General features: G+C 42.8%; 1 protein-coding gene across 2 annotated transcripts in view; it reads left to right on the top strand.

The window, feature by feature from the left end:
- The window catches only part of RTN1 (reticulon 1), a 119,664-nt gene extending 106,538 nt beyond the window's left edge, over window positions 1-13,126 (top strand). For both annotated transcript variants that reach the window (XM_074820904.1, XM_074820905.1), the window contains 6 exons: window positions 7,828-8,035; window positions 9,166-9,304; window positions 10,193-10,262; window positions 10,633-10,679; window positions 10,770-10,828; window positions 12,344-13,126. In XM_074820904.1, coding sequence (XP_074677005.1) covers window positions 7,828-8,035; window positions 9,166-9,304; window positions 10,193-10,262; window positions 10,633-10,679; window positions 10,770-10,828; window positions 12,344-12,386 — 566 coding nt within the window. In that variant the 3' untranslated portion in view covers window positions 12,387-13,126. The remainder of the gene's footprint in view (window positions 1-7,827; window positions 8,036-9,165; window positions 9,305-10,192; window positions 10,263-10,632; window positions 10,680-10,769; window positions 10,829-12,343) is intronic.
- The last annotated feature ends 8,283 nt before the right edge of the window (window positions 13,127-21,409 follow it).

Genomic DNA, 21,409 nt, shown 5'->3' with positions numbered 1-21,409 from the left:
TTCCTGTGAAATTTGAATGAAATTTGTCAAGATTTTTTTCCACTTTCAGATTTGCTTATTTTTTTGTCACTGCTGCAGAAATTGTATCAATCCTTCCTCAAGCACATTCCTGTTGATGGTAATACAACTGCAAGATCAAGAGCTTAAAGTTAAGAGGACAAACACTCTTAGATGACCTTCACGCTGTTCGACTGCCAACCATCCCAACAAACACCTAGACCTAGGTGGCATCAAAAAATCAGTGAGATTTCAGTAGCTCTGCCAAAATGTGCTCTGCACACCTGCTGTGCCATGTCTGAATGTATTTTTTTTTCTTTTCTTTTACGAATAGATGGAAAATATTCTTTCATTGCCAGAACAAGGAGAAAATTTTCCAAAAGTAAGATTATTATAAGGCATTCCCTGAGGAGTAATTTAAACTCCAGCAAGAGGGTGATGATGGTGCAATAATAGCTGAAGGCAACATTGGAGGGCTGCTTTTGCTTTCACTGCGTCTCTGGGGAGTGAGTTTTGGTGAGGCTTTTTTGATATCAGAAGGGGTACTCTCTCCACATCATATTTAATTCTCACAAATAACATAAGTCTGAGCCATTCATTTGGAAAATCTGCAGATTTTCAGATGTTTGGATAGAGTTAGGAAGGGTCCAGGTCTGTTATTTTGGTCCAGGAGCATCTCAGGAAAATCTTAATATTTCTATAGCATTGTGTGCATTCAGGGACTGCATTCAGGGACTCTGCTTGATCTCCTTGGTTTCTGCTCACTTAAGGTGAGAACAATAACATCCTCCATAGAAACTGGCCAAGGCAGGTAGTGATATGGTTTGATCAGCAGGAGGTGTGTGGAGGAGGCTTTCTACTGCTGCTATGTTAAATCCTGGTCTTAAAGCATCTCTTATGTGAAAATTGTAACAACAATAGCAATAACAATGATAATAATAATATAATGCTAAATAATATTACAAAAGACTTGTGTATGCCATAGTTGTAGGACTAATTTTTTATTGCAAATCCTTTTCTGTCTACTCAAGCCCACTTTGGTGCCTCACTTAAGGCAATCAATCAATACTTTTTTGCTCACATTTTGATCTTGCAGATGGAGTAGGATATAACATGGAGGACATCCTATATCAAGACTTCCCTTTTCCCTGGTTCTATTCCTGCTCCAGGCCTCCTCTAATCAGAGTTCGGGGACCAAGAAGATCTGAACTTTAAAGTTGAGTCTTGGGGCAGGTGGATGATAAAGATTGTACTGGGTCTGGCTGAGCCAAGGTCAAACCACCACAAAGATATAAAGCTGAACTGAGGACAGAAAGTTAATGGACAAAGTGTGTACAAGAGGTAGAAGTATGGAGAGATCCCTCAAGGCTGGAGATAAAGGATAAGGAGAGATGCCTCATGAAACAGCCCAGATATTCTGTCTTGGCTCTGCTGTTAATCACAGCAGTCTCCTGAAGGCACCAGACTGCTCATTAAATGGTGTATCCATCTGTATTACATTTGAGTCAGATCTGTTGTGGGGAGGGGAGCAATGACCACATTGGATCCTTCGCTGGAGAGGAGAGGGAACGCCTGGTGCTGCAGCCTGTGGTTAAAGCTGCAAACTGGAATTTCTTTGAGCGTGAGCAATATTTGCTTCTATTCAGACTTACAGCTTTGTTGCGTTTGTTGTCAAATATTGTTGCAACAATGCTATAAATAAGATTGCCCTTCTTAAATTATGTTTCCTGATCTTTTCACTTCCATTAGGTTTTAGAAATGCCTTATGAAGTTATTTATATTTATGAAGTCATAATATTACGCTGTATACAGAATTAAAGGCTGTTTGTACACAAGTTTTTCTCACTTCTCATTAATACTAATATTATATAGGGAATGAAGCTGTAAACTCATTGATTTTACATTCTAAGGAGGCCCAGTGGGACCTCCATTGTGGGGAGGGCAGCTTGGTCACATGTAAGGGTGTTATTAGTATGCTGAAGAGCATATAACCTTTTATTCGATCATCAAGGCCCATGGGCCTCATTTGAAGGCTGGATCCAAGGGTTTTGCACACACTTTTTGTACTAACTTCCATGTAAATGCTGCTTCATGCACGTTCATTTTTCACGCCATTGTTGCAGTAGAGGAAAAACTTGCAAAGTCAGAAGGAGAAAACAGGTTTTCAGAGGAAGGGGAGGAATAAGCTGTGGAAGATGTGAATTGTCCAATCTGTGCTTGGTTGATCTTCATTAATTTTCATCTTAAAATGCTTTCTTTGATAAATGGAATGGAAAGATCCCCATTTCTCTTACAAAAGTATTTTTCAAAAATATAACCATGTAGGAGTCTGAAGGTGTGAGGAGATTTTAGCTACAGGTTGATTTGGATCCTCTATTCTATCTCTGGGATCTCCACTCAGTAGCCTTGGGCTGCAGCTGCCCCACACCACAGTGCTTCTGGGGACCACATAAACCACCAGAGCCCAGTCCTCATGTTTCCACCAGGTCCTGAGGAGAATGGATTCAGGAGCATCACTGCTTAGTCCGCCTCAGCCATCTCAAGTAGTTCACCTCTTGCCTCCAGCACTGCTTTTTCCAGCCCCCGGGTCTGTCTTCTGGCTTTTTTGATGCCAAATATTGAGGAGCAGAAACATTTTCTGCTGAAAGCCATGATGATGGCTGAGAGAGCTTTCAGGCACTGTACTCGGGAGCAGTTCCTTGCTGCCACAAGCATTGCATGCTGCTGCTGTTACTTATATTTGTGATATTACCTTTAGCTTGCCTCACAAACATGGGTATTTACCAGCTACTCATATTAACAAGTGGTTGTTTGTATTATAGAGTTTACCTTTGTGCATTGTTAGTCTGGGGGTTGGCCCCAAATGGAGGACTCACATTAGTTTAATGAGATGAAGTTATACCATAAAGTATAGCTGAGATACTGATTTGGCCCCCTTGAAAACTTTCAAGTAGAAGACTACTTGAGTAACATTTTACAAGTTCTGCTGTCAGTTAAAAAACATGGGCAGGTGATCCTTTCAGATAAATAGCTTATCACACATGCTTCTCCAGAAAAATTCTTCCAAGGCAGTTGCAGTGACCTGCGGCACTACTGTCTTAGAGAAGACTGGCAAGTCCTCCCTAATGAATGCAAATACTTTTGAGTCTGAGGCAGTTCTGGCAAAACCCAGAGTCTTTTTATACTTCCACAAATGAGCCAGAGCTCTGGTGTGTTGTACTGGAAAGAGTGCAAAGGGTCCGACGCTGCTTCCCTCCTTCCAGGAGGCCAAAGGGAGATCACGGAAAGCTACAGCTGAACAGCTTCTGCATGTTAATGGGCATGGTCAAGATTTTATAGTGGGGATTTTCAAAACAGATGGAACCCAAACCTCAGGGAAACCAAGGCTGATTTCAGTGCATTTTCCAAACCCTGTTTGCAAATCCTAGCTGCAAACCTCAGGTGGTTTGAAGTTGGCATTTTGGTTCTCAGAAATGTATCTTGCTTAGCCAGGCAGGCTGACCCACTGTCCGATTGCATGCACATCACATATTGACAGGCTCACGTGGCACCAGCCTCCCTCTTCATGCATATTCAGTGTGCGTTGCTCAGAATCCTGCCATTGTAGTTGGGTCTGGGCAGTGCCGTGTACACACACACACACACACGCACACACACGCTGTCTGCAGCACACCCAGCACTTGCAGGACCCTTCACCACACTAGGACCCTTTATTCTTTCCCTACAGATTGACTAAAGCACTTAATTATTAGGTCATTAACTCATGCTCAGAGGGTTCCCCTCTCCTTCAATTTATCTGGGGAACACCGTACCCGTGTAAGAGCAGGACTCGAAGCCTGTCTCAGCCTGGCCGAGCATGGGGCCAGCGTGTGCTGGCAAGTGGCTCTGCAGAGAGGGGGGGGGTGTGAAGGTGTGCAGCTCCAACTCAGCTCCCGGCCCCACCGTCCTCACACTCACTGTGTCTCTGTGTGCTGGGGAGGCTGGTCAGAGTCAGGGTGGTCATCTTTTCAGCCTGCAAGGGAAGGGGTGTGGGCACGAACAGGCAGCTACCCTTCATCAGAGACTCGGGCCACCATTTATATTTTGTGACCTGTTGAAGGGCAGTGAACACATGGGGTCAGCAAGTGTTTGAGGGAGTTGTTTGCTATCTTAATCAGTTTTATATGAATATAGGATGAGATGAAACTCAAAGCAGACATATAAATGTGGTGGACAACATCATCTTTCATTTTCATTCCCATTCAGTATAAAAAAAAGGGTGTGGAGAGGGTTGATACATCCAGTTCTGGGTTCACCTGATGGTTGGACTAGATGATCTTCAAGGTGTTTTCCAACCTAGATGATTCTGTGAAGGAGCAAATTTCTCATTCCTTTGCCGCTTGGTATCTATTTACAACACTGGACACCGACTTTTGCTCTGGTGTAAACGGTTACAGGAGAAAATGGCAGTCCAAGGAAGCCAGGCAAAGGATCCCAGCTAGGGGATTTTGCACCCAGTGCACCTCTGCCTGCTGTTAAGGGAGATGCGTTTATGTAAGGAAATGTAGGACAAAAATACATTTGACCACCCTTTTGGTAAGGAAGCATTTCTTTACTGAGAGGGTGGTCAAACACTGGAACAGGCTTCCTAGAGAGGTGATCAATGCCTCAAGCCTGTCAGTTTAAGAAGCATTTGGCCAATGCCCTTAACAGCATGCTTTTGGTCAGGCAGTTGGACTAGATGATCACTGTATGTCCCTTCCAACTGAACTATTCTATTCTATTCTATTCTATTCTATTCTATTCTATTCTATTCTATTCTATTCTATTCTATTCTATTCTATTCTATTCTATTCTATTCTATTCTATTCTATTCTATTCTATTCTATTAGTGTAAAAAGCCTTTGAATTGACTGAAGCAGCGACTGAAGAAGCAAACGTGGCTCTGGCATGTAGCTCAGGTGTGATACAGTTCAAATTCCTGAGGCCTGTTGGCAAAAATGTGCTTTCTCCAGGGAAGCCCACAGACCACGGCTGGACCTCACAGGTCTCCACTGATTTCTAGCTCTGAACTCTCCTTCTCCTGCTTCCCTGCCCAAGGAGTGATGAGGTTCACCTCCCTCCTGCACTGCCTTTTTCAAGGTGGTTTGGCTCACACCCTTTTCCCTAAGGGAGAGGAGGGGAAATGGCTGCAGGGGTGGCAAATCCTGCCCGGACAGCTGGACATGGCAGCAGTGCTGCAGCTCTCCATCCCTGTGAGGGAGATGAGGAGAAGGCAGATTTGTTCCTGCCCTTAAAAATCCCAACTGACCTACTGCAGTCTGTGGGAGGGGGGGCGGGTTGTGTTCCCAGGCTGAATCTGGGCACCGAGACAGCCACGTAAAAATCATTCAACTCATCTCTCCCTCCTCTGTGCTGAGATTTTCCTCCTAACAGTTGGCAGATATTTTTTCCATGCACATGAGAATATTTGCTGCAGGTCTAAAAGACACAGGATCCCTCTCTCCCAGGTCTCATTTGGCTGGCAAAAGAGACCAGCTGCCTTTTCATCTCCTCTCTCATGCATGCACATATCCCCAGAACTGTGTCATTTGGCCTCTGTCCATCTTGCTTTTGAGTTGTGGCAAGTCTTTCCTTACCTGATACAGCTTAGTAAATATTCCAGTCATTTCATGGCAGAAAGGGGCATGTTTCAGGATATATATACACCTATCTTGAGTAATTCAGCATCTTCCTTGTCAAGGGGAATGAGAAGATGCAGTTTGTCATCCTAAAAAGAAAGAGAGAGGGCTTAGTTGCTCATTTTGGGTCATCATCAATCGGGATTGACTTAGGGAACTCTACTGAGGTGGGATTCTGTATTTTTTGGCTCAGCTCTCATCTGTTTGCCTTCTACTGCATGCATCCCAGGTAATGTTTTCCCCTGGTGCGTGGCCTTTTTCTTTTATCAGTAGATGATGTTCCGTGTACAGCATCCTGACTAGCTCACCTGTGCTTGTTTCACTTAACGTGAAGGTATTGTGTGATTTAAGTGTCTCAGAAAGTGAGATTTGCATAAATTTCCAAAACTGTCCTCTAACAGAGGAATTTTTAAGCACAAAAATGATCTGGCTGTGAATAATACCTCCTGTCCAAATGTTCGCTGGTGAAAACACACTAGTTGCTGTGCTGCAGAATTTTGCAGCGCCTTGACTGAAAAAGAGTATGAAAAATGGTAAAAACGGCACACTTGTGTTCTGGATGCCATTTTGTAAAGATGGTTTGCAAGTTGCATACTCTAGCACCTCAACACTGGAGCTCCAGCCACCTGCATCAATACAGCTGGGTCTGCTGCTAACCTCCCCGATACAGGCGCATGCTCTGACTACGCTGTAACTGCATTTTGGAGCATTCCCTAGTCCAGTGCTGAACGCTGGCACTTAAAAATATGAAAGAATTTTTGTATTGTGTATATTGATGGAGAGTACAGTAGGATGTGAATGTTGCATGAAGAGAAAAGAGCTCAGTAATACAATAGCAATTTCTGCACTCAAGCCCATCACTTTGAAAAGCAATGCTAATATGTGTAATAGTAATGAGTAATACAGCTCATTGACTCAAAGCAAACATGCCATGGTGACTCACAATTTTTGGAGATTAGATGATAAGAACTACTAGGCTGGATTAATTTTGTTTCTTTTTGTATTTGTGAAATTTTTTTTTGACAGATTGCAGTTTTCCTGAATTTACTCTTTGTTCAGAATGATTTGACAAGTGGCATCTATGAAATCTGTTTGGCTGGTGGTGTGTTCAAGCTGTTCGTAAGGACTTGTGCAGTGTGTGAAATTAAAGCTGTTTCGTTTAGGTTTCCACAAGCATGTTCTTTGGCTGGATTAAGAGTCCTCTCAGAAACAGGTTATCAGTGTAAAGAAATTCAATTCAACTTTGTGGACTGGAAATTCGGCAATCATTTCATAAAATTTTGCTTTTCTAGTGGCTATTCCTGATGGCAAGATTGTTGGAGGGGTTGGAATAAACTATACAAACTGGGTGAAAAATACTGTCAAAATAAACTGCTTTTCAAATGTAAAAATATATTGGTTGGAAATTATTTTTTACACTTGCTTTGCTCTAACAGCTCCCATGGATCTAAACAAGGAAAGTTATCTAACAAGCAGAAAGGGGTTTTTTTAATATTTTGGAGATGGTTGGATTTGCAGTAGCAAAGAGTTTATTCTGTATTTTAAGGTACCATCTGAAAAATGGTTTCCTACCGTGTAACTATTAAGCAGTGGTAAAACCAGGAGTCTTTTCCTTTCTCAGAAAATAACAAAATCATATTGTCAAAACTTTGAATGGGGAAGTGGTTTATTGCGGCTAACCCCAAACTTTCTCATTCGTTTATCAACAACCAAAACTTGAAAATGCTTTGATCAAGAATTTGGCACTTGGACTTGTAACCAAAACAAAAACAAAAAAAAAATCCAGTTTCCAGAGTAGCTAAATGCAAGTTAGGGTAGAAACTTCCATATAACCCTAGCAACAACACAACCCCCAGCATGCATTTGCCTTGCTGCTGCCAGAGATCCACCGTGCTGCGGTTGAGATATTCATCCATCTTGTCTAACCCAGACACAGACGCATGAAGTAATACAAGGATTTCAAGTAGGTCATTGGTTGTAATTTCCTCAGTGCGTTGCTGAAGTCACTTCACTGCTTCTGTTGAGGAGTTCCTGTGGGCACTGATGTGAGCAGGAGCATCACACCTCCCTTGACACTCTTGCAAGGACTGTGAGCATCGCAGTGGCCATGGTGGCCATCCTTGGTGCCCTTCCAGCTCATGCCTTTAACATGTTGGTCTTCTCTCCCCAGCTATCGACCTGTTGTACTGGCGTGACATTAAGCAGACAGGGATCGTGTTCGGCAGTCTCCTGTTGCTGCTCTTCTCCCTGACCCAGTTCAGTGTTGTCAGCGTCGTGGCCTACCTGGCCCTTGCCGGCCTCTCGGCCACCATTAGCTTCAGAATCTACAAATCGGTCCTACAGGCTGTGCAGAAGACGGACGAGGGCCACCCCTTCAAGTGAGTGCTTTGCAGTCATGGCCAGGAGCCATTTATCTTGCAAAGGATCCATTCCCAGTGGTGATTCACATTTCTTTAGCTGCCACTTTTATACTGGATAAAATTATTTTCTTGATCATAACAGGGGGAAATAATTTTTTTCTGTTGTCCAGTGTCTCAAGAGCTGTAAGGCTGTATTGGCTCAGATACTGGGGGGAAAAAAAACAACACAAAAAGCCATCATCCTCTGAGACATGGGAATTTTTTTCTGAAATTCAAAAAATCCAGAAAATTTTAAGCAAATAGAGAAGAAAAGTTTTATTGAAACTAATGATAATACAGTATCTCTTCAAGCAGGAAGATTATTGTTTCTGGGCACACTCTTTTGGGTGTAAAGGGAAACTATTTATACCTTTTCTCCAGCACTGCTTGGCTGTGACATGGCACATGACCTGAGACAATGGTGTTGGTGCCAGTGCCGGTGCCCTCCCCACCCTCTGCAGGGTCTGGGTGGTTTGCTCCGGGAGAGCAGCAATCCTTTCTCCTCTGCTGTGCCAACAAGTTGGTAAACGAGGTGATGGAACCAGTCTGGTTTGCAAACACACACACTGAAAAGAAGTCTTGTTGGGGTGCTGCTCCTTCTGTTTCACCTGGGTCAGTTCTGAGATGTGGCTCACGACATGGGCATAGCTCAGAGTGGGGTGCAGGGCAGGTGGTGGGGTGGAGAAGAGAAAAGGGGACATGTGGCCAGACAGCAGCTTTTGTTCCTCCAGAAGCTGCCAGCTGGAGGAGATGTCCCCTTCTGTGGCAGCAGCATTGCACTGAAGTTTGTGGGGACCCCTCCTCAGCTAGGACTTACATCCTCCTTTGGGTGGAGTAAAGAGAGAGATCCCATCAAGACCAGGCTCTGTGTGGGGAGAGGGCAAGGCTGGAGGCAAACAGCCCCGGCGCAGCCTGCACTTGCCCAGGGAGATGGGTCGTGCAAGGTGAAGACTGTGTGCTGGTTGCTCTGTGCATGCAGGAAGGGGGACACGTTGCTTCAGTGCAAAGAAATGAGGTCTGGAGAGGAGGGAGTGATGGGGTAGGCAGGCACGAGTGTGAATGGCAGGTGAGCCTGCCTGGGTTTGTAACTGGACCTGTGTTTCTGGCAGAGCCTACTTGGAGATGGAAATGAATCTTTCACAGGACCAGATTCAGAAATACACAGACTGTCTCCAGCTATACGTCAACAGCACAGTCAAAGAGCTGAGGAGACTCTTTCTCGTTCAGGACCTCGTGGATTCTTTAAAAGTAGGATTGCTTTAAATATTTTTAACCCTCTCTAGAGGACCAATCTACATTTCAAAGTGCTGCTTTCCATGTTGACAGTGTTGTCATAAAGCCTAGTTTTGCAGTTCCAAATACAAAAGTTGCTCTCATTTTTGATTTCCAAACTGCTTGCTTCCAGCAGTTTAGAGGTTTGGCCATCTGCATTTGAATGTATTGATACGTAATACAGGAGTTGTAGAAGTTGCAGGACCAGCTAAGCTCCACTGCAGTTCTGGAAGCATCTCTGTGTAACACTTTCTATGACTTTGCCACAAAACAGTGTGTTCCCCTCTAATACCTCTGTTAAACTGGATTTCCTCTAATGGTGGCATTTCCTGCTATGAAGGCTTCTTTCCCTCCCTGCTGAGATCATTATTTATTTTCAGCCTTACACCCAAATAGGTGTTCTTCAGAGCAAAGGGAAGATCATTAGGAGAGCAGACATGGGTTAGGCTCCTAAATTACTAAAGATTTTTAGAAAAATGTACCTATCTCCCAGCCTCAAGAGTTTTCAATCACTGGGATTATCACTGTGGGGCTGTGATTACCCTGTGTGGGATGACCCCTGCCAGCATCAAAATTGGATGCAGGAATCTGCCTGTGCCATGCTCAGTGCAGAGTCCTAAATGTATGCAATTAAGCCCTAGATATACGTGAAAGCTCAGCTAAGAGAGTGAGAAGCAGTGAACAGCAGAACAGAGAATAGGGTTTATATACCCAGAAAAAGTACCTAGTTTCTAATGTGCTTCACTTAACAGCTCCCCTTACACATTAAAAAAGGCTAATGTGCTATTAAGTTAGCTAGTTAAGTGAACTAATTTCTTCTTATGCTGACAGTGGAGGTCATGTAATGATGTATCTTTAATTTAGTTTGCAGTACTAATGTGGCTGCTGACTTATGTGGGAGCCCTCTTCAATGGCCTGACTCTTCTGATAATGGGTAAAAATCAACATTTCTTTTAAAATCTATTTTTTTAACTCCCTTGTGATTTCTAATTAGACAAAACAGCCTGTCCTTGTGCCTTCCCCACAGTTAAACCATCAAGTTTTATTTGCCTTTCCAGTAAATATTCATTATTCCCATTACATTGTCCCTCCTGATAGAACTAATTTGTGTTTTGCAGCCACTAGTCCCAGAGCAATGGGAAATTCCATATTTGGGAAGTTTGAACAAAGTTCATTTTTAATACAAAGATCCCTGGTGGATCAGCTGACTAAGTGGCATGATACATGTTTGTCGCTGAAGTAGGTCTCTTCTCTGGAGGAGTCTGATCTGCAGGAATATAACACTGTGCTCTTTTTCTCCCCAGCTGTGGTGTCTATGTTTACTCTCCCCGTTGTATATGACAAGTACCAGGTAAGTCTGTCCACATGGTGTGGTTTGGGTGTCTGGATGGTTCTGCCTTGTTGATGCCCGATTGACTTGGTCTTGTTTTGCTCTTTGCAGGCACAGATTGATCAATACTTGGGACTTGTGCGGACCCACATAAACACTGTTGTGGCAAAGTGAGTTCAGCAGCAGCAGACTTGACCAAAAGTCTTGCTGTGAGGCTGCGGTGCACTGGGGGTGGGTAAGAGCTGGGTGGTCCCGGGGACAACGTGCCCTATGAATGATGTCCTCCCCAGCTCCTGGCATGTCAGAGCCTGTGGGGGGGCAGATCCCTGGAGGAACACGGGCCTTCTCAGCTGAGCATAGACTGAGGCAGAGCTGTGACCCCACATCCTTCTCTCCCCTCTCCTGCCCACTGGGGAGCTGTGGACAGAGCAGCCCAACCAGGGACTGATGTCCATATTTTACCTGGCCAGGACAAACAGGAAGGAATGTGTTAACTCCCTTCCCCACTGACCACCCCAAGCCTGGGTTTTTGCATTCGGGGACTCTGTCCCCTAGAGTTAATAATACCGTTAATGAACAGAGTGGGAATTAGAACACACCACCCTGTTACAGAAAGCAAATATCTGGAAGCACCATAATCTTGAGTGTTTCAAGCCACCATGGAACAGATGGAAAACCTGGATGAAATTTTTGATGCAGTCTGCTCTGGTTCCTAATGCGTTGCCTGTATCAAAAGCTTTTGTGGGATCCCTAAGGGCACAGTGAGGGTCTAAGCATAGTTCTTGACACTAGAGAATTCCTGAAACAGGATGATTGGTCTGGAAGGTGGATCCATGCATCCCAGTAGTTTGTAGCCATGGCTTTGCAAAAGTTGGCTGAGTAACAGGAATCCAATGGAAGGTTACAAAATGGTGAGGTACAGAGAGCAAGTGACCCATGAGGAGATGCTGAGGAAATGGCTTGCTTAGCCTGGCAAGGAGGGAGCTAAGGAGTGATTTCATAGCAGCCTGTAAGTACTTGGTGGGAAGTTACAAGATGATAGAGCAAAACTCTTAGTAGTGGCAGATGTTATAACAAGGAGCAACAAGATAACTCCAGCTTCGAAGGTTGCTGTTGGACATTAGGAGAAACATTTTCACTAGGAGATTAGGACAGCACTGGAGCAGGCTACACAGGGAGGTGCCAGAACCTCCTTCCTTGGAGGTTTTCGAGATGCAACAAGAGAAAGTCATGGCCAGCCTGATTTCTCACTGATGATAGTCCTGCCTCACATAGAAAGTTGATTCAAAGACTTCCAGGGGTCCTTTCCAGCCAATATATCTGTGATTTTGTAAAACCCTTAGCCTTGGGCAGGACTAGAACTTTGTACTGAAAATTCTTTGTTTAAACTTCATTCCTGGCTTCCAACAGACCACGGTAGAATAATGAAGAGGGGAAGAATATCACTGAGCATATCCCATGGTTACATGAACCACCAAAACCTGGGCAGTTTACAACTAGGGGCCTGTAAGAACACCTAGATGGGCATCACCTCTTTTTCTTCTTAGACTGTAGTCCACCTGTTGTGACCACACACTGAACACAAGCTAGGGACTACCCGTGGATAAGACTCCAAGCAGGGATCCACTGGAGTGGAATAGCTGCCTCACCATATAATCATTCTTTTTTTTCTTCTTTATTTCTAGGATTCAAGCTAAAATCCCAGGTGCTAAGAGAAAGGCAGAGTAAAGCAGACATCAAGAATTCATCAACTACAGTAGCGAAAAACGGGGGAATCTGGAGTGAAACAGCTCTGTTCTTACACTTTACTGCAAATTTATTGTTCTTTTTTTTTTCTCAACACCATAATCTTAGAAACATAAAATTCGGAAGCAGTGCTTTTCCCCTGCTGCTTCTGCACTTAGAATATTTGCAATCACTTGTGTCAAGCACTAAAGTATAGTAAAGAGAAAAGTGTACTAGATGTGGTTTTTTGTGTTGCTTATAAAGTGCATGATGGTGAGAGCCTAAATAATATTGACCTTTTTATTTTATTTTTTTAGTGTTTTTCCTTCTTCTATTGGCATTGCTTCTATAACTTTTAATGTTACATGTGGCTAGGGGCTTTCCTGCTTAGCGCACTGATGCAATAGTTAAAATTGCTTCTACGTCACTGGGTTGCTGGTTGGATTCATCTTTATTAACTATATAGAATTGTAGACTGATGTTTTAGTGTTTTCCAGCACAAATAAAATAAACAGTAATCGGTACTTATGGTAATCAGTTTTGTATAACTCAAAAAAATGAAAACAAAACCCAGTACTTTTGTTGTAAGGGATTGACAGGCTGATTTACATGTATGGTAACTGGAAAGTTCCAGCATGTTAAATTTATTACAATTTGTATTACATTCTCTGTAGTTCCTAATATTTGCACTTATGTACTTGATACCGAATGCATAAATAAATGTTACTAAATGTAAAAAGTTCTCCCTCATGTTGCCACTGGGATTATCTTGTCATTTGCAAACTGGGCACATACCATGCAAAAAGAAGTGTTTTCTCTCCCTCTCCCCTTGAGATCCACACACACTTTGCCCTTACAAAATGGTGCAGCCCAGCAAGATCATCTGTAGTAGGTAGCTCATCTATCAGTTTCACATCTTGATGAGTACAGAAATAAAAGATCTTAGCCCATAGTTTGGTTTTTTTTGTTGGTGCCGTTAGCAAATAACAGGAACATGAGTATTGTCTGTTCCTCCACGTTGTGCAAAGCACAAGCAACACACTAACAGGAGGGGTCAGCACAACACAGAGGATTTTTCAGTTTCTTTATGGTCATGTTACTCTCTTATCCAAAGCTGTTCTTTGAAATCTGCTCTAAACTGTGGGATAAATACTGAATCCAGAGGCTGGGAACTGAAATAAACATTTGCTCTTGTTCAAAGGTAAAGGTTTTTTAAAAATGGCATTTGGTGTCTGAGAACCATCAGACAAGAGAAACAGCTGTTGAACATTATCTAGAGTGCTTCAAAAAACCCACTTGGTTAAGTGCTGAATGATTTGCCCATTTGTGGAATATATCCATGGAAACTTTTTTTTTTAATTGTATAAAAATGTGAACACCAAAACATTTTCAGCCAAATTGCAATTTTTCTTTTTTTCTATCACAAAAGTTTTTATGCAGAAATTATTTCTATAAAGAACTAGATCCTTAAACACTTACCCCAACTTTTTGAAGTCTTTCCTTAGATTCATTCATTTAATTCACCTTCATGTCAGTTTGCCATGGACATGGTGGCATCTGTCCTAGGTCAGGCTGCAGTTCTGTTTCTATATAAATGTACAACCCAAATGCACACGAGGAGTTGGTAGAAACATTGTTATAGCTGTGGGCTAGTTAATTCTTGTGAGGAGTCTCAAATACCCTTATTTTCATTTAAGGTTTACATTTAAATATTCTTCTTTTGTTTAAAAATGATAGACTTTAAAAAATAATAGTCTTTTAAATGTCACCTGCAGCTAGATAGGAACATTTTTTTCTCAATGAAAAACTGAATGCCTCAGAGCGACATATGTTGCTTTTGATCAAATGGAATATGTTTGGTTTAGCATGTGTAGTTTACAGCCAGTGGTTAAAATTCAACACCTACCCCCAGCTTTAACTGCCTCTTAGACTTCCATATCACTGCATTCAGATGGCCACTATATACCCTGTGGCTCTGGGTAAGACAGTACAGCCTGTACAAGTGTCCTTGAGAATAAAGATTGACCTTCAGAGTTCTTATTACTCACAAGATGAGTACATGGGTCCAACAGATTAATTTTGAAAATGAACATGCTTCATGTCCCATCCCACTGGTCCCATAAAGCTGTTCTTCCCTAGCACCACCAATGCAGTCATAGCCAAGACGAGCCTTTTGCAATGCCAAACCCTAAGCGGGATTTAAAGGCTACATCTCCTGTATATTTGAAAATCAAACAAAACCTTCTGCCAGAGTCCAAATATTCTTAAGAGCCTAAATCAAGAGACCAAGAACCCCATTCTTGTCTCCTCTAGCATCACCCTCTTTCCAAACCCACAGCCCTCCACTCCAGGCCCTCATCACCCTGACTGTACCCCTCCACGTGCACCTCTCAAACCCACACCCTTCTACCTTTTCTCACATCCCACCTTTCCAACCCAGCTCCCAAACTGCTTTGGAACCACCTTGACTTCCCATATATTGGGCAGCAACAGCCTGCAAGTGGGCATGTGCTGCTGAGCAGCTGGGGTGGGTTAATCTGGTGGGTGGAACCAATTAGGAAGATGTAGCAGAGGCAGAAGACTTCAGCCAGGGCTTGGATGGCTTGTGCTGCCTGTGGTCACTACCACCTTACTGGGATCACAGCAGTGCTTTCCATGATACCTCCAAACATGGAAGCTTGGAGAATGCCATCATGCTGTAAAGCCCTTTTTTTTCTGATCTTCAAAATGGCAAACTTGTAAGGGCTTCTAGGCAGGTGAAACCTGGGAAGCAGCTCACACTGCCTGGGTAAAATGCAAGGGAGGGGAGGGTATGAAACCATTCTTTTCTCTTCGAAATGTTCCTTGCCAGAGGACCCTGGACATCGGACCTCATCACTAGTACTTCAGGAGTCAGCTTGTCCTCCTGGATCAAAGGCTGCTTTAACAAGATACACAAGCGTATGGATGTTTTGAAGACCCACCTAACCAAGTGAAGTTGTTCAGGTGGCTGGAGTGAGGTGCGTGCTAAGTACCTTGCCCGAGCAGTATCTCTCATCCTCTGTCTCTGGGTAGTTTGAGAGGGTGATACTCCCTTCCTGGAGAGGAAGCTGAGAGGTTTCTGAGGTGGATATCTCAGCTGGGAGGCTTGTTTAGATGCAAGGGCAGGTCTGGACCAGGCCTTTCCATGGCTGGGAACTGGCTGGCTAATGTAAAGACGACAATGGTGTTTTGATCTGCTCAACCTGATGCTGCCTTTCAAGTAAGGTAACAGGTCTACCTGATGATCATACCTTTAAAAGCCAGCCCAAATGACTGCTAATTTGAACTGAAACCAGTTTAACTCTGACTTGGGGATGTGAAATCAGGAGTGATGTGCTGGTGGGAGAAAAAATCCTGTTAGAACATCTACACCTACAAATGTAGTTTTTTTAGGCTCTGTGACTTTAAATTATCTTCTCCATGGTTTCACCTGTACCCTCCAGAAACTTTATAAGCCTGCTCCTAAGCTGCTGCCTGTTCAGGGGAGGTTCAATAGTTACTGAAGAGCTCTGTCAGTGCTTTATGTCTGCCTATGTACCTTGAAGTGAATACTCCATTGGTAGTTTAATGTGAAATGTGAATACTCTCTAACATGGTTGGTTTTGATTCTCTGCTGCTTGGTGCCTCAGCAGTATTTCACTCTTCTTCTAGCATATGTATTTGCCTCTGAGCTCTTACTGATGTCTTTTATGCTTCCTCTGCTAATCTAGTGAGAGTAGGATCATAAAACACATCAGTGTCAGGAAAGCCCTGGAACTGGGAGAAGATAAGAATGATATAATATTCTGTGAGCAGCTAATCCAGTTAAAGAGAAGTCTGTCTGCTTCCCCATAGCTTTTGCTATCTCCCTGCATGCTTTCAGATGGCAGCTGGCTTCCATCCCTGTCCTGGTGGGTGACAAGCCAGTCAACTGTAAGCTTACCAGCTTTTCCTTCTCCATATGGGCCTAGGGAAAGATGTGGCAAGCCCATGTGTTTGCCCAGTGCAGCTCTGAAAACATCATGTGATGTATTTCTTCCTGGCCCTTCTTAATATATTCTATTCTCAGGCACAGAATTAAAAGATGGTCCATCAGTGAATCTGCACGCGAGCTTCCTGGGATGCCAGGAATCAGTGGAGTGAGGTTGCTGGCATGAAGGAGCCTGGTAAGACTGGCTGGCACTTGCAGCCACTGCAGCACATATGGTATTTGGATAAGGGTGAGACGTGTTGACTGATTAAAGAGTCAATAGCTGCAGTGCCTGAAAATGGAAGGAGGAATGGTTTCTGTTAATTTCTGCCAGGATTTCTTGCTGCTCAGCACCTTTACAGGAGAGAGTGGCAAACCCTGCTCTCTGCCACGGTAGGGGAAAGATACTAAGAGTGGATGATCCTTCTCCACCCGTGTGTGTGGAAATGGGAGTTGACTGAAAGTAGGTACATGGACTTGACCTGCTTCTCTCTTACCTGAACTGTTCATTTACTGGCCTTTGGCATTTACTCATAAGTGAACAGTCAGCTCACCATCTGTTGGTGCTCTCCTCTGGTCAGCATCTAATCCAAGTAACTGCAGGCTGGCAAGTCAGATGGCTGTGACTTGCCACTTCTACAACTCTACTTTCTCCTCTGTGTGGGTAGCTGTTACTGGGGGAGGATGAGCTCTGAAGAACCAGAAAGGGCACCTGAGCCCCCTGAACCTCCTACAAGCCCGGCTATCTTCACCATCTCTGCAGTTCCCCTAGAAAGAGTGCTAAATCTACAAGTATGGCAGAATTGGGGGAACATCACCATGTGTGTGCAGGGCAAGGTAAAGTTACATAGGCGGGCAGGTATGCGGGTAGATGGCTCTATCTCGCACGCTGACAAGCCCCCATTGACTGGGATGTGCCCGTCTCTGCACTGCCCGTGTTTGCGTCTTCCCCTACACCCCTGCTCTGCCTCAGCCAAAATGCTGGGAGATGCTGAAGGGACCAAGATCAAAGTAAGAACATGGGATAGAGCTGTGGGAGGAGTCTGTATAGGAAAACCAAAAGACAAAGTAGCCCTGTGCTGACATTGCTTTTCCCTCCTGTCTGCCCCTTAACTAGCGAGTCAGACTCATTTCTCATGTTCACTGAATATTAAAGTGATTCAGCCTCAAGTCTGCAATTTATGCATCCTCATGGCTCTTTTTCTTTAAGTTGAAAAAATAATTCAGTCCAGTGAAGCTAATCGTCACTCACACTAAGGCCCCTCTGCGTATATTTCCCTTTATGAGGGAGCTGTAAAGAGGATATTACATTTTTACTTCTTTTGTACAGCCCTCGAATTTAGCTAAAGTGATGTAAAGTAGCCCAGACCAGTCCAAAAATGTCTATAATGTTTTATAGATGTGGCAAAAAAAAAAAAAAAGAATATGTAACGTCCAGGCAGTGGAGTGATTTGAATAGCAGATATCTTTACACAAAATACTCTTCATTTGCCAAGTTAGACTTGAGGCCTAATTTAATTTCTCCTAATTCCACAGATGCTTGCTTGGAGAAAGCACCAGCCACATGATTATTAGCCTGTACACTGAGTGAAAAAGGATCACCTTCAGCACAGGCTAAACACAATTACTGAACCCTTACCAGCAGAACATCAGCTTGACTTGTCAGTTATCCACAAATTTGTAGCACTTAATATAGAAGAGGTGGGGCCGTAACCTTAGAAGGATGCATTTGAGGAAGCACCTCTTGTATTCCTTCTAGTTGGAAATTTTGAAGTCCTAGAAAACTTCCTCACCTCTCTCCCCCCTAGAAAACTAGACAATTTACAACTTTTTCAGCCGAAATACAGAGATATGTCGAACTATGGAGAGCAAAACTATCAAAAACTATATTCCAAGCTTACACATGTCAGCTTAAAAAAAAAAAAAGCACTTAAGGAATATAAAATTCTGATACTACTAGTGTCACTTCTGAACACCAGATTTTCAGAAATAAGCTTAAATTTTAATTCTGACATCAGGGTATAACTAAGAATCTCTCCTTGTCTCAAATGTTTTATCTCGCCCACTTTCCCAACAGTAATCACAAGTCTATGACTCACACACTATACCAATAGTGCAAATTAAAAGAAAACAGTATTCCTACTGCTGTTTAGCCTACAGGTCTCCAGTCACAAGAGACATGAGTAAATTTTCCTTCTGGAGCAAAATGCTGTGGACTCTGTTCTGCAGGTTGAACTATGGTACCATAACCTAAGTCTTGCAAAAGAAATCAGGCAGAGAAGCTGCTACACAGTCATGTACCTGGAGTCTGTGATATGGTGCCATGAGTGAAATTATGCATGAACCAGATAAAATGGTGATTAATAAAAGATTTTAAGAAGATCTTCAGGAGCAGATGGTAATCAGTAGTGTTAAAAGGAGAGGGCAGTAGTGAAGTTTCCAAATATCAGCCGTATTTCAACTTTTAATACATAAAACGAAAATAAATAAAATACCCCAGATGCAAAGGATGCTAATGAGCTTTGCTAAAGATACGAAGTGGTGAAGTATTGGAGACCATTGGGATGCCATATGGAAGGAACCGGATAATCTTGAAGCCCATGAGCAATAAAAATCAGATGATATTTTGCATCACAAATGCAAAATTACGTGTCCTGGATTGATAACAGAAAATTCTCTTGTTGGCTAGGAGGATGCTGGTTAGAAACAAATATTGATGAGAATCCCTTGGTTGAATACAGTAGGAAAGTGTTCATTGGGGCAGAGAAGTGCTATTAGGAGTACCCAAGGGAATGTAGGGGCCATGACAGGAATGGAGTCCAGAAGAGTTTGGCTTCATTACACCAGCAAAATGAAGTCTGGGAAGGGGTGATATAGTTGCTCTTCACATGTACACTGGGGGTAAACACCAGGAAGGCTAAAAGCTGTTTAAGCTGGTACTTAACTAAGCTGCTTAATAATGACACAGGAAAAAAAATATATTCCATGGTTTTAGTTTGGAAATTAAAATTTATTAATGTCAGAGAAATTAACACTAGCTCCTAAATAAGAGTTAGAAACAAGCGCTGTGAATCTAAGAGTCATTCAAGGTAGGAAATAGGTTACATACAATACCGATTGCCTTCTACCTATTGCAGATGGCAGTTCCCCATGCGGCTCTTTCTTGTGCTGAAAGTGAGTTTACAAGAGAGGATTGAAGGGAATCACACACATTCCTCCCTGCCCCCCCTTCCCCCCAGCAATTATTTCACTAGTGCACTAACCATTAGAGAGTCTCTGTGTTTGTTTATGAGGAAGAGAATATTATGGATGCTCATCTGATATGGACAAGTAGACCTACTGAAGTCAGAGCAGCTCTCTCCAGATCATGTGAACTCAAGATTTGGCCCATTCTCTTTGGGAAGAAAAGATTGCCATTGTCATTTATTGTTAACTAGTAATTTTTGTGATCCCAAGAAAGGTATTTCAGGCTCAGCAAAGACATCCAGGCACCAGTGAGGCCATCATTACACTTGTGACAAAATTTTAAAGGCTTGTCAGTTCTTGCAAATGCAGATGGGGCTTCATGCTTCCTCTTGTTTCCTGAAGACTGGTCCCTGTCTCCCTCTGTGAATCCTGTTTGCTGTGACATAATTTTGTATGCAGGGAAAAGGGTAATCAGATTAGATCCAGGTTGTGATGGATAGGTTAATAGAAACGACTGCAAATAAACACAAAGGGGTTTTTTCTGACATAAGTAAATAGAGGGGGAAAAATCTACTGGAATTCCATTCTTAGTTTTTACTCTAATAAATTTGTCAGGAAGCAGATGATTTATAAGAGATGTAAACTTTCATTCACATTGAACATGCATTCACTTTATCCATGTGCAGACTGTGAGTTGTTGTAAAAGGAAAGGGGGAGCAGATCCTCCTAGACAAAATTATCCCTGCTTACTCAGACCTAATATCCTGGTAGCTCCTGTAAGCTGGTGCTGCGTTGCCCAGCTACTCTCACACTAAGGCTGGGCAGGGATTTGACCTTCCCCATTTCATGATCATGCAGTAGCTAAATTGATTTCCAATACAGGGCAGCAATAAATTCCTAGAAGTCTGGAGCTAGAAATCAAAGTATTTCTTAGCTTAAATGTCCTGCAGCAATTGTAAAACCCTCCCAGTTTATGACCTGTCCTTTGCTCATGTGTGAACTTTATATGTCTGTACCATTTTTACCACCTTCATCTTTGACAGGAGTTTGAAAGCAACATCTGCAGATAAGGTCTTATTGGACTTGCACAGGCAGCATGATGGCAATTGAAAAAGCATGTCTCTAGGAGAGGAGATAACCCTGCAGAGAACCTTTTGCGTAAGAGCCACTAGAAATTTTCTGTTAAGTGTCAAAGAGCTTGAAGTCCTTTGTAACTCTACAGAAGTGTTTTAAGTTCTAGTGAAGCCCTGTCTTGAAATATCTGCTGGGAAAAAAGTTGTCATTTCACATCAGAAGTCCTGGTTTTGAAGCTGTTTTTGCAGAAAAAAATGGTTATATTTTGTAAGAAAAAAGGAAATTTACTATTATTTTTCCATTAAAATGTGTAATTCCACTGATACATTTTTACAAAGGTCTCTGTACAACCACAATAGCGATCATAATATTTCAAAAAAACCTAGGAAGAATGGGTGAATTTCCTAACTAGAAATGCTTAGTTGCTTGAAAAGGAAACAACCTATAGTTTTTCTTCAAGTATAATTTCCAGTTGAGGGGCTAAATTCACCAAGAGAATTGAGAACTTGCCCCCAGTACTTTGGTATTATAGAAATTAATTTTTTTACTTGGCCCAGAGGTGCCTGAATTTTGGCCAGGTACAAAACTGCCTGGGTTCTGCAACCACTGAGTTCATTGAGGCCTGACTCCTGCTTAAGACTTAAAAAGATTTTCAGAAAAAGAGGGCCTTTCCCTTCTTCCTAGCAAAGCTTTATCTTGTAGTTACCAAACTGGCTGTCATGCAATGGAAAGATGACTTTTTTTTAAGCCAGATAGGTTAGGTCTTCTACTAGTTCAGGGATTACTATGTTCACCC

The sequence above is a fragment of the Strix aluco genome, chromosome 4 (assembly GCF_031877795.1).
Source record: "Strix aluco isolate bStrAlu1 chromosome 4, bStrAlu1.hap1, whole genome shotgun sequence".
Lineage (NCBI taxonomy): Eukaryota > Metazoa > Chordata > Aves > Strigiformes > Strigidae > Strix > Strix aluco.
This window is presented reverse-complemented; position numbering and strand designations above follow the sequence as displayed.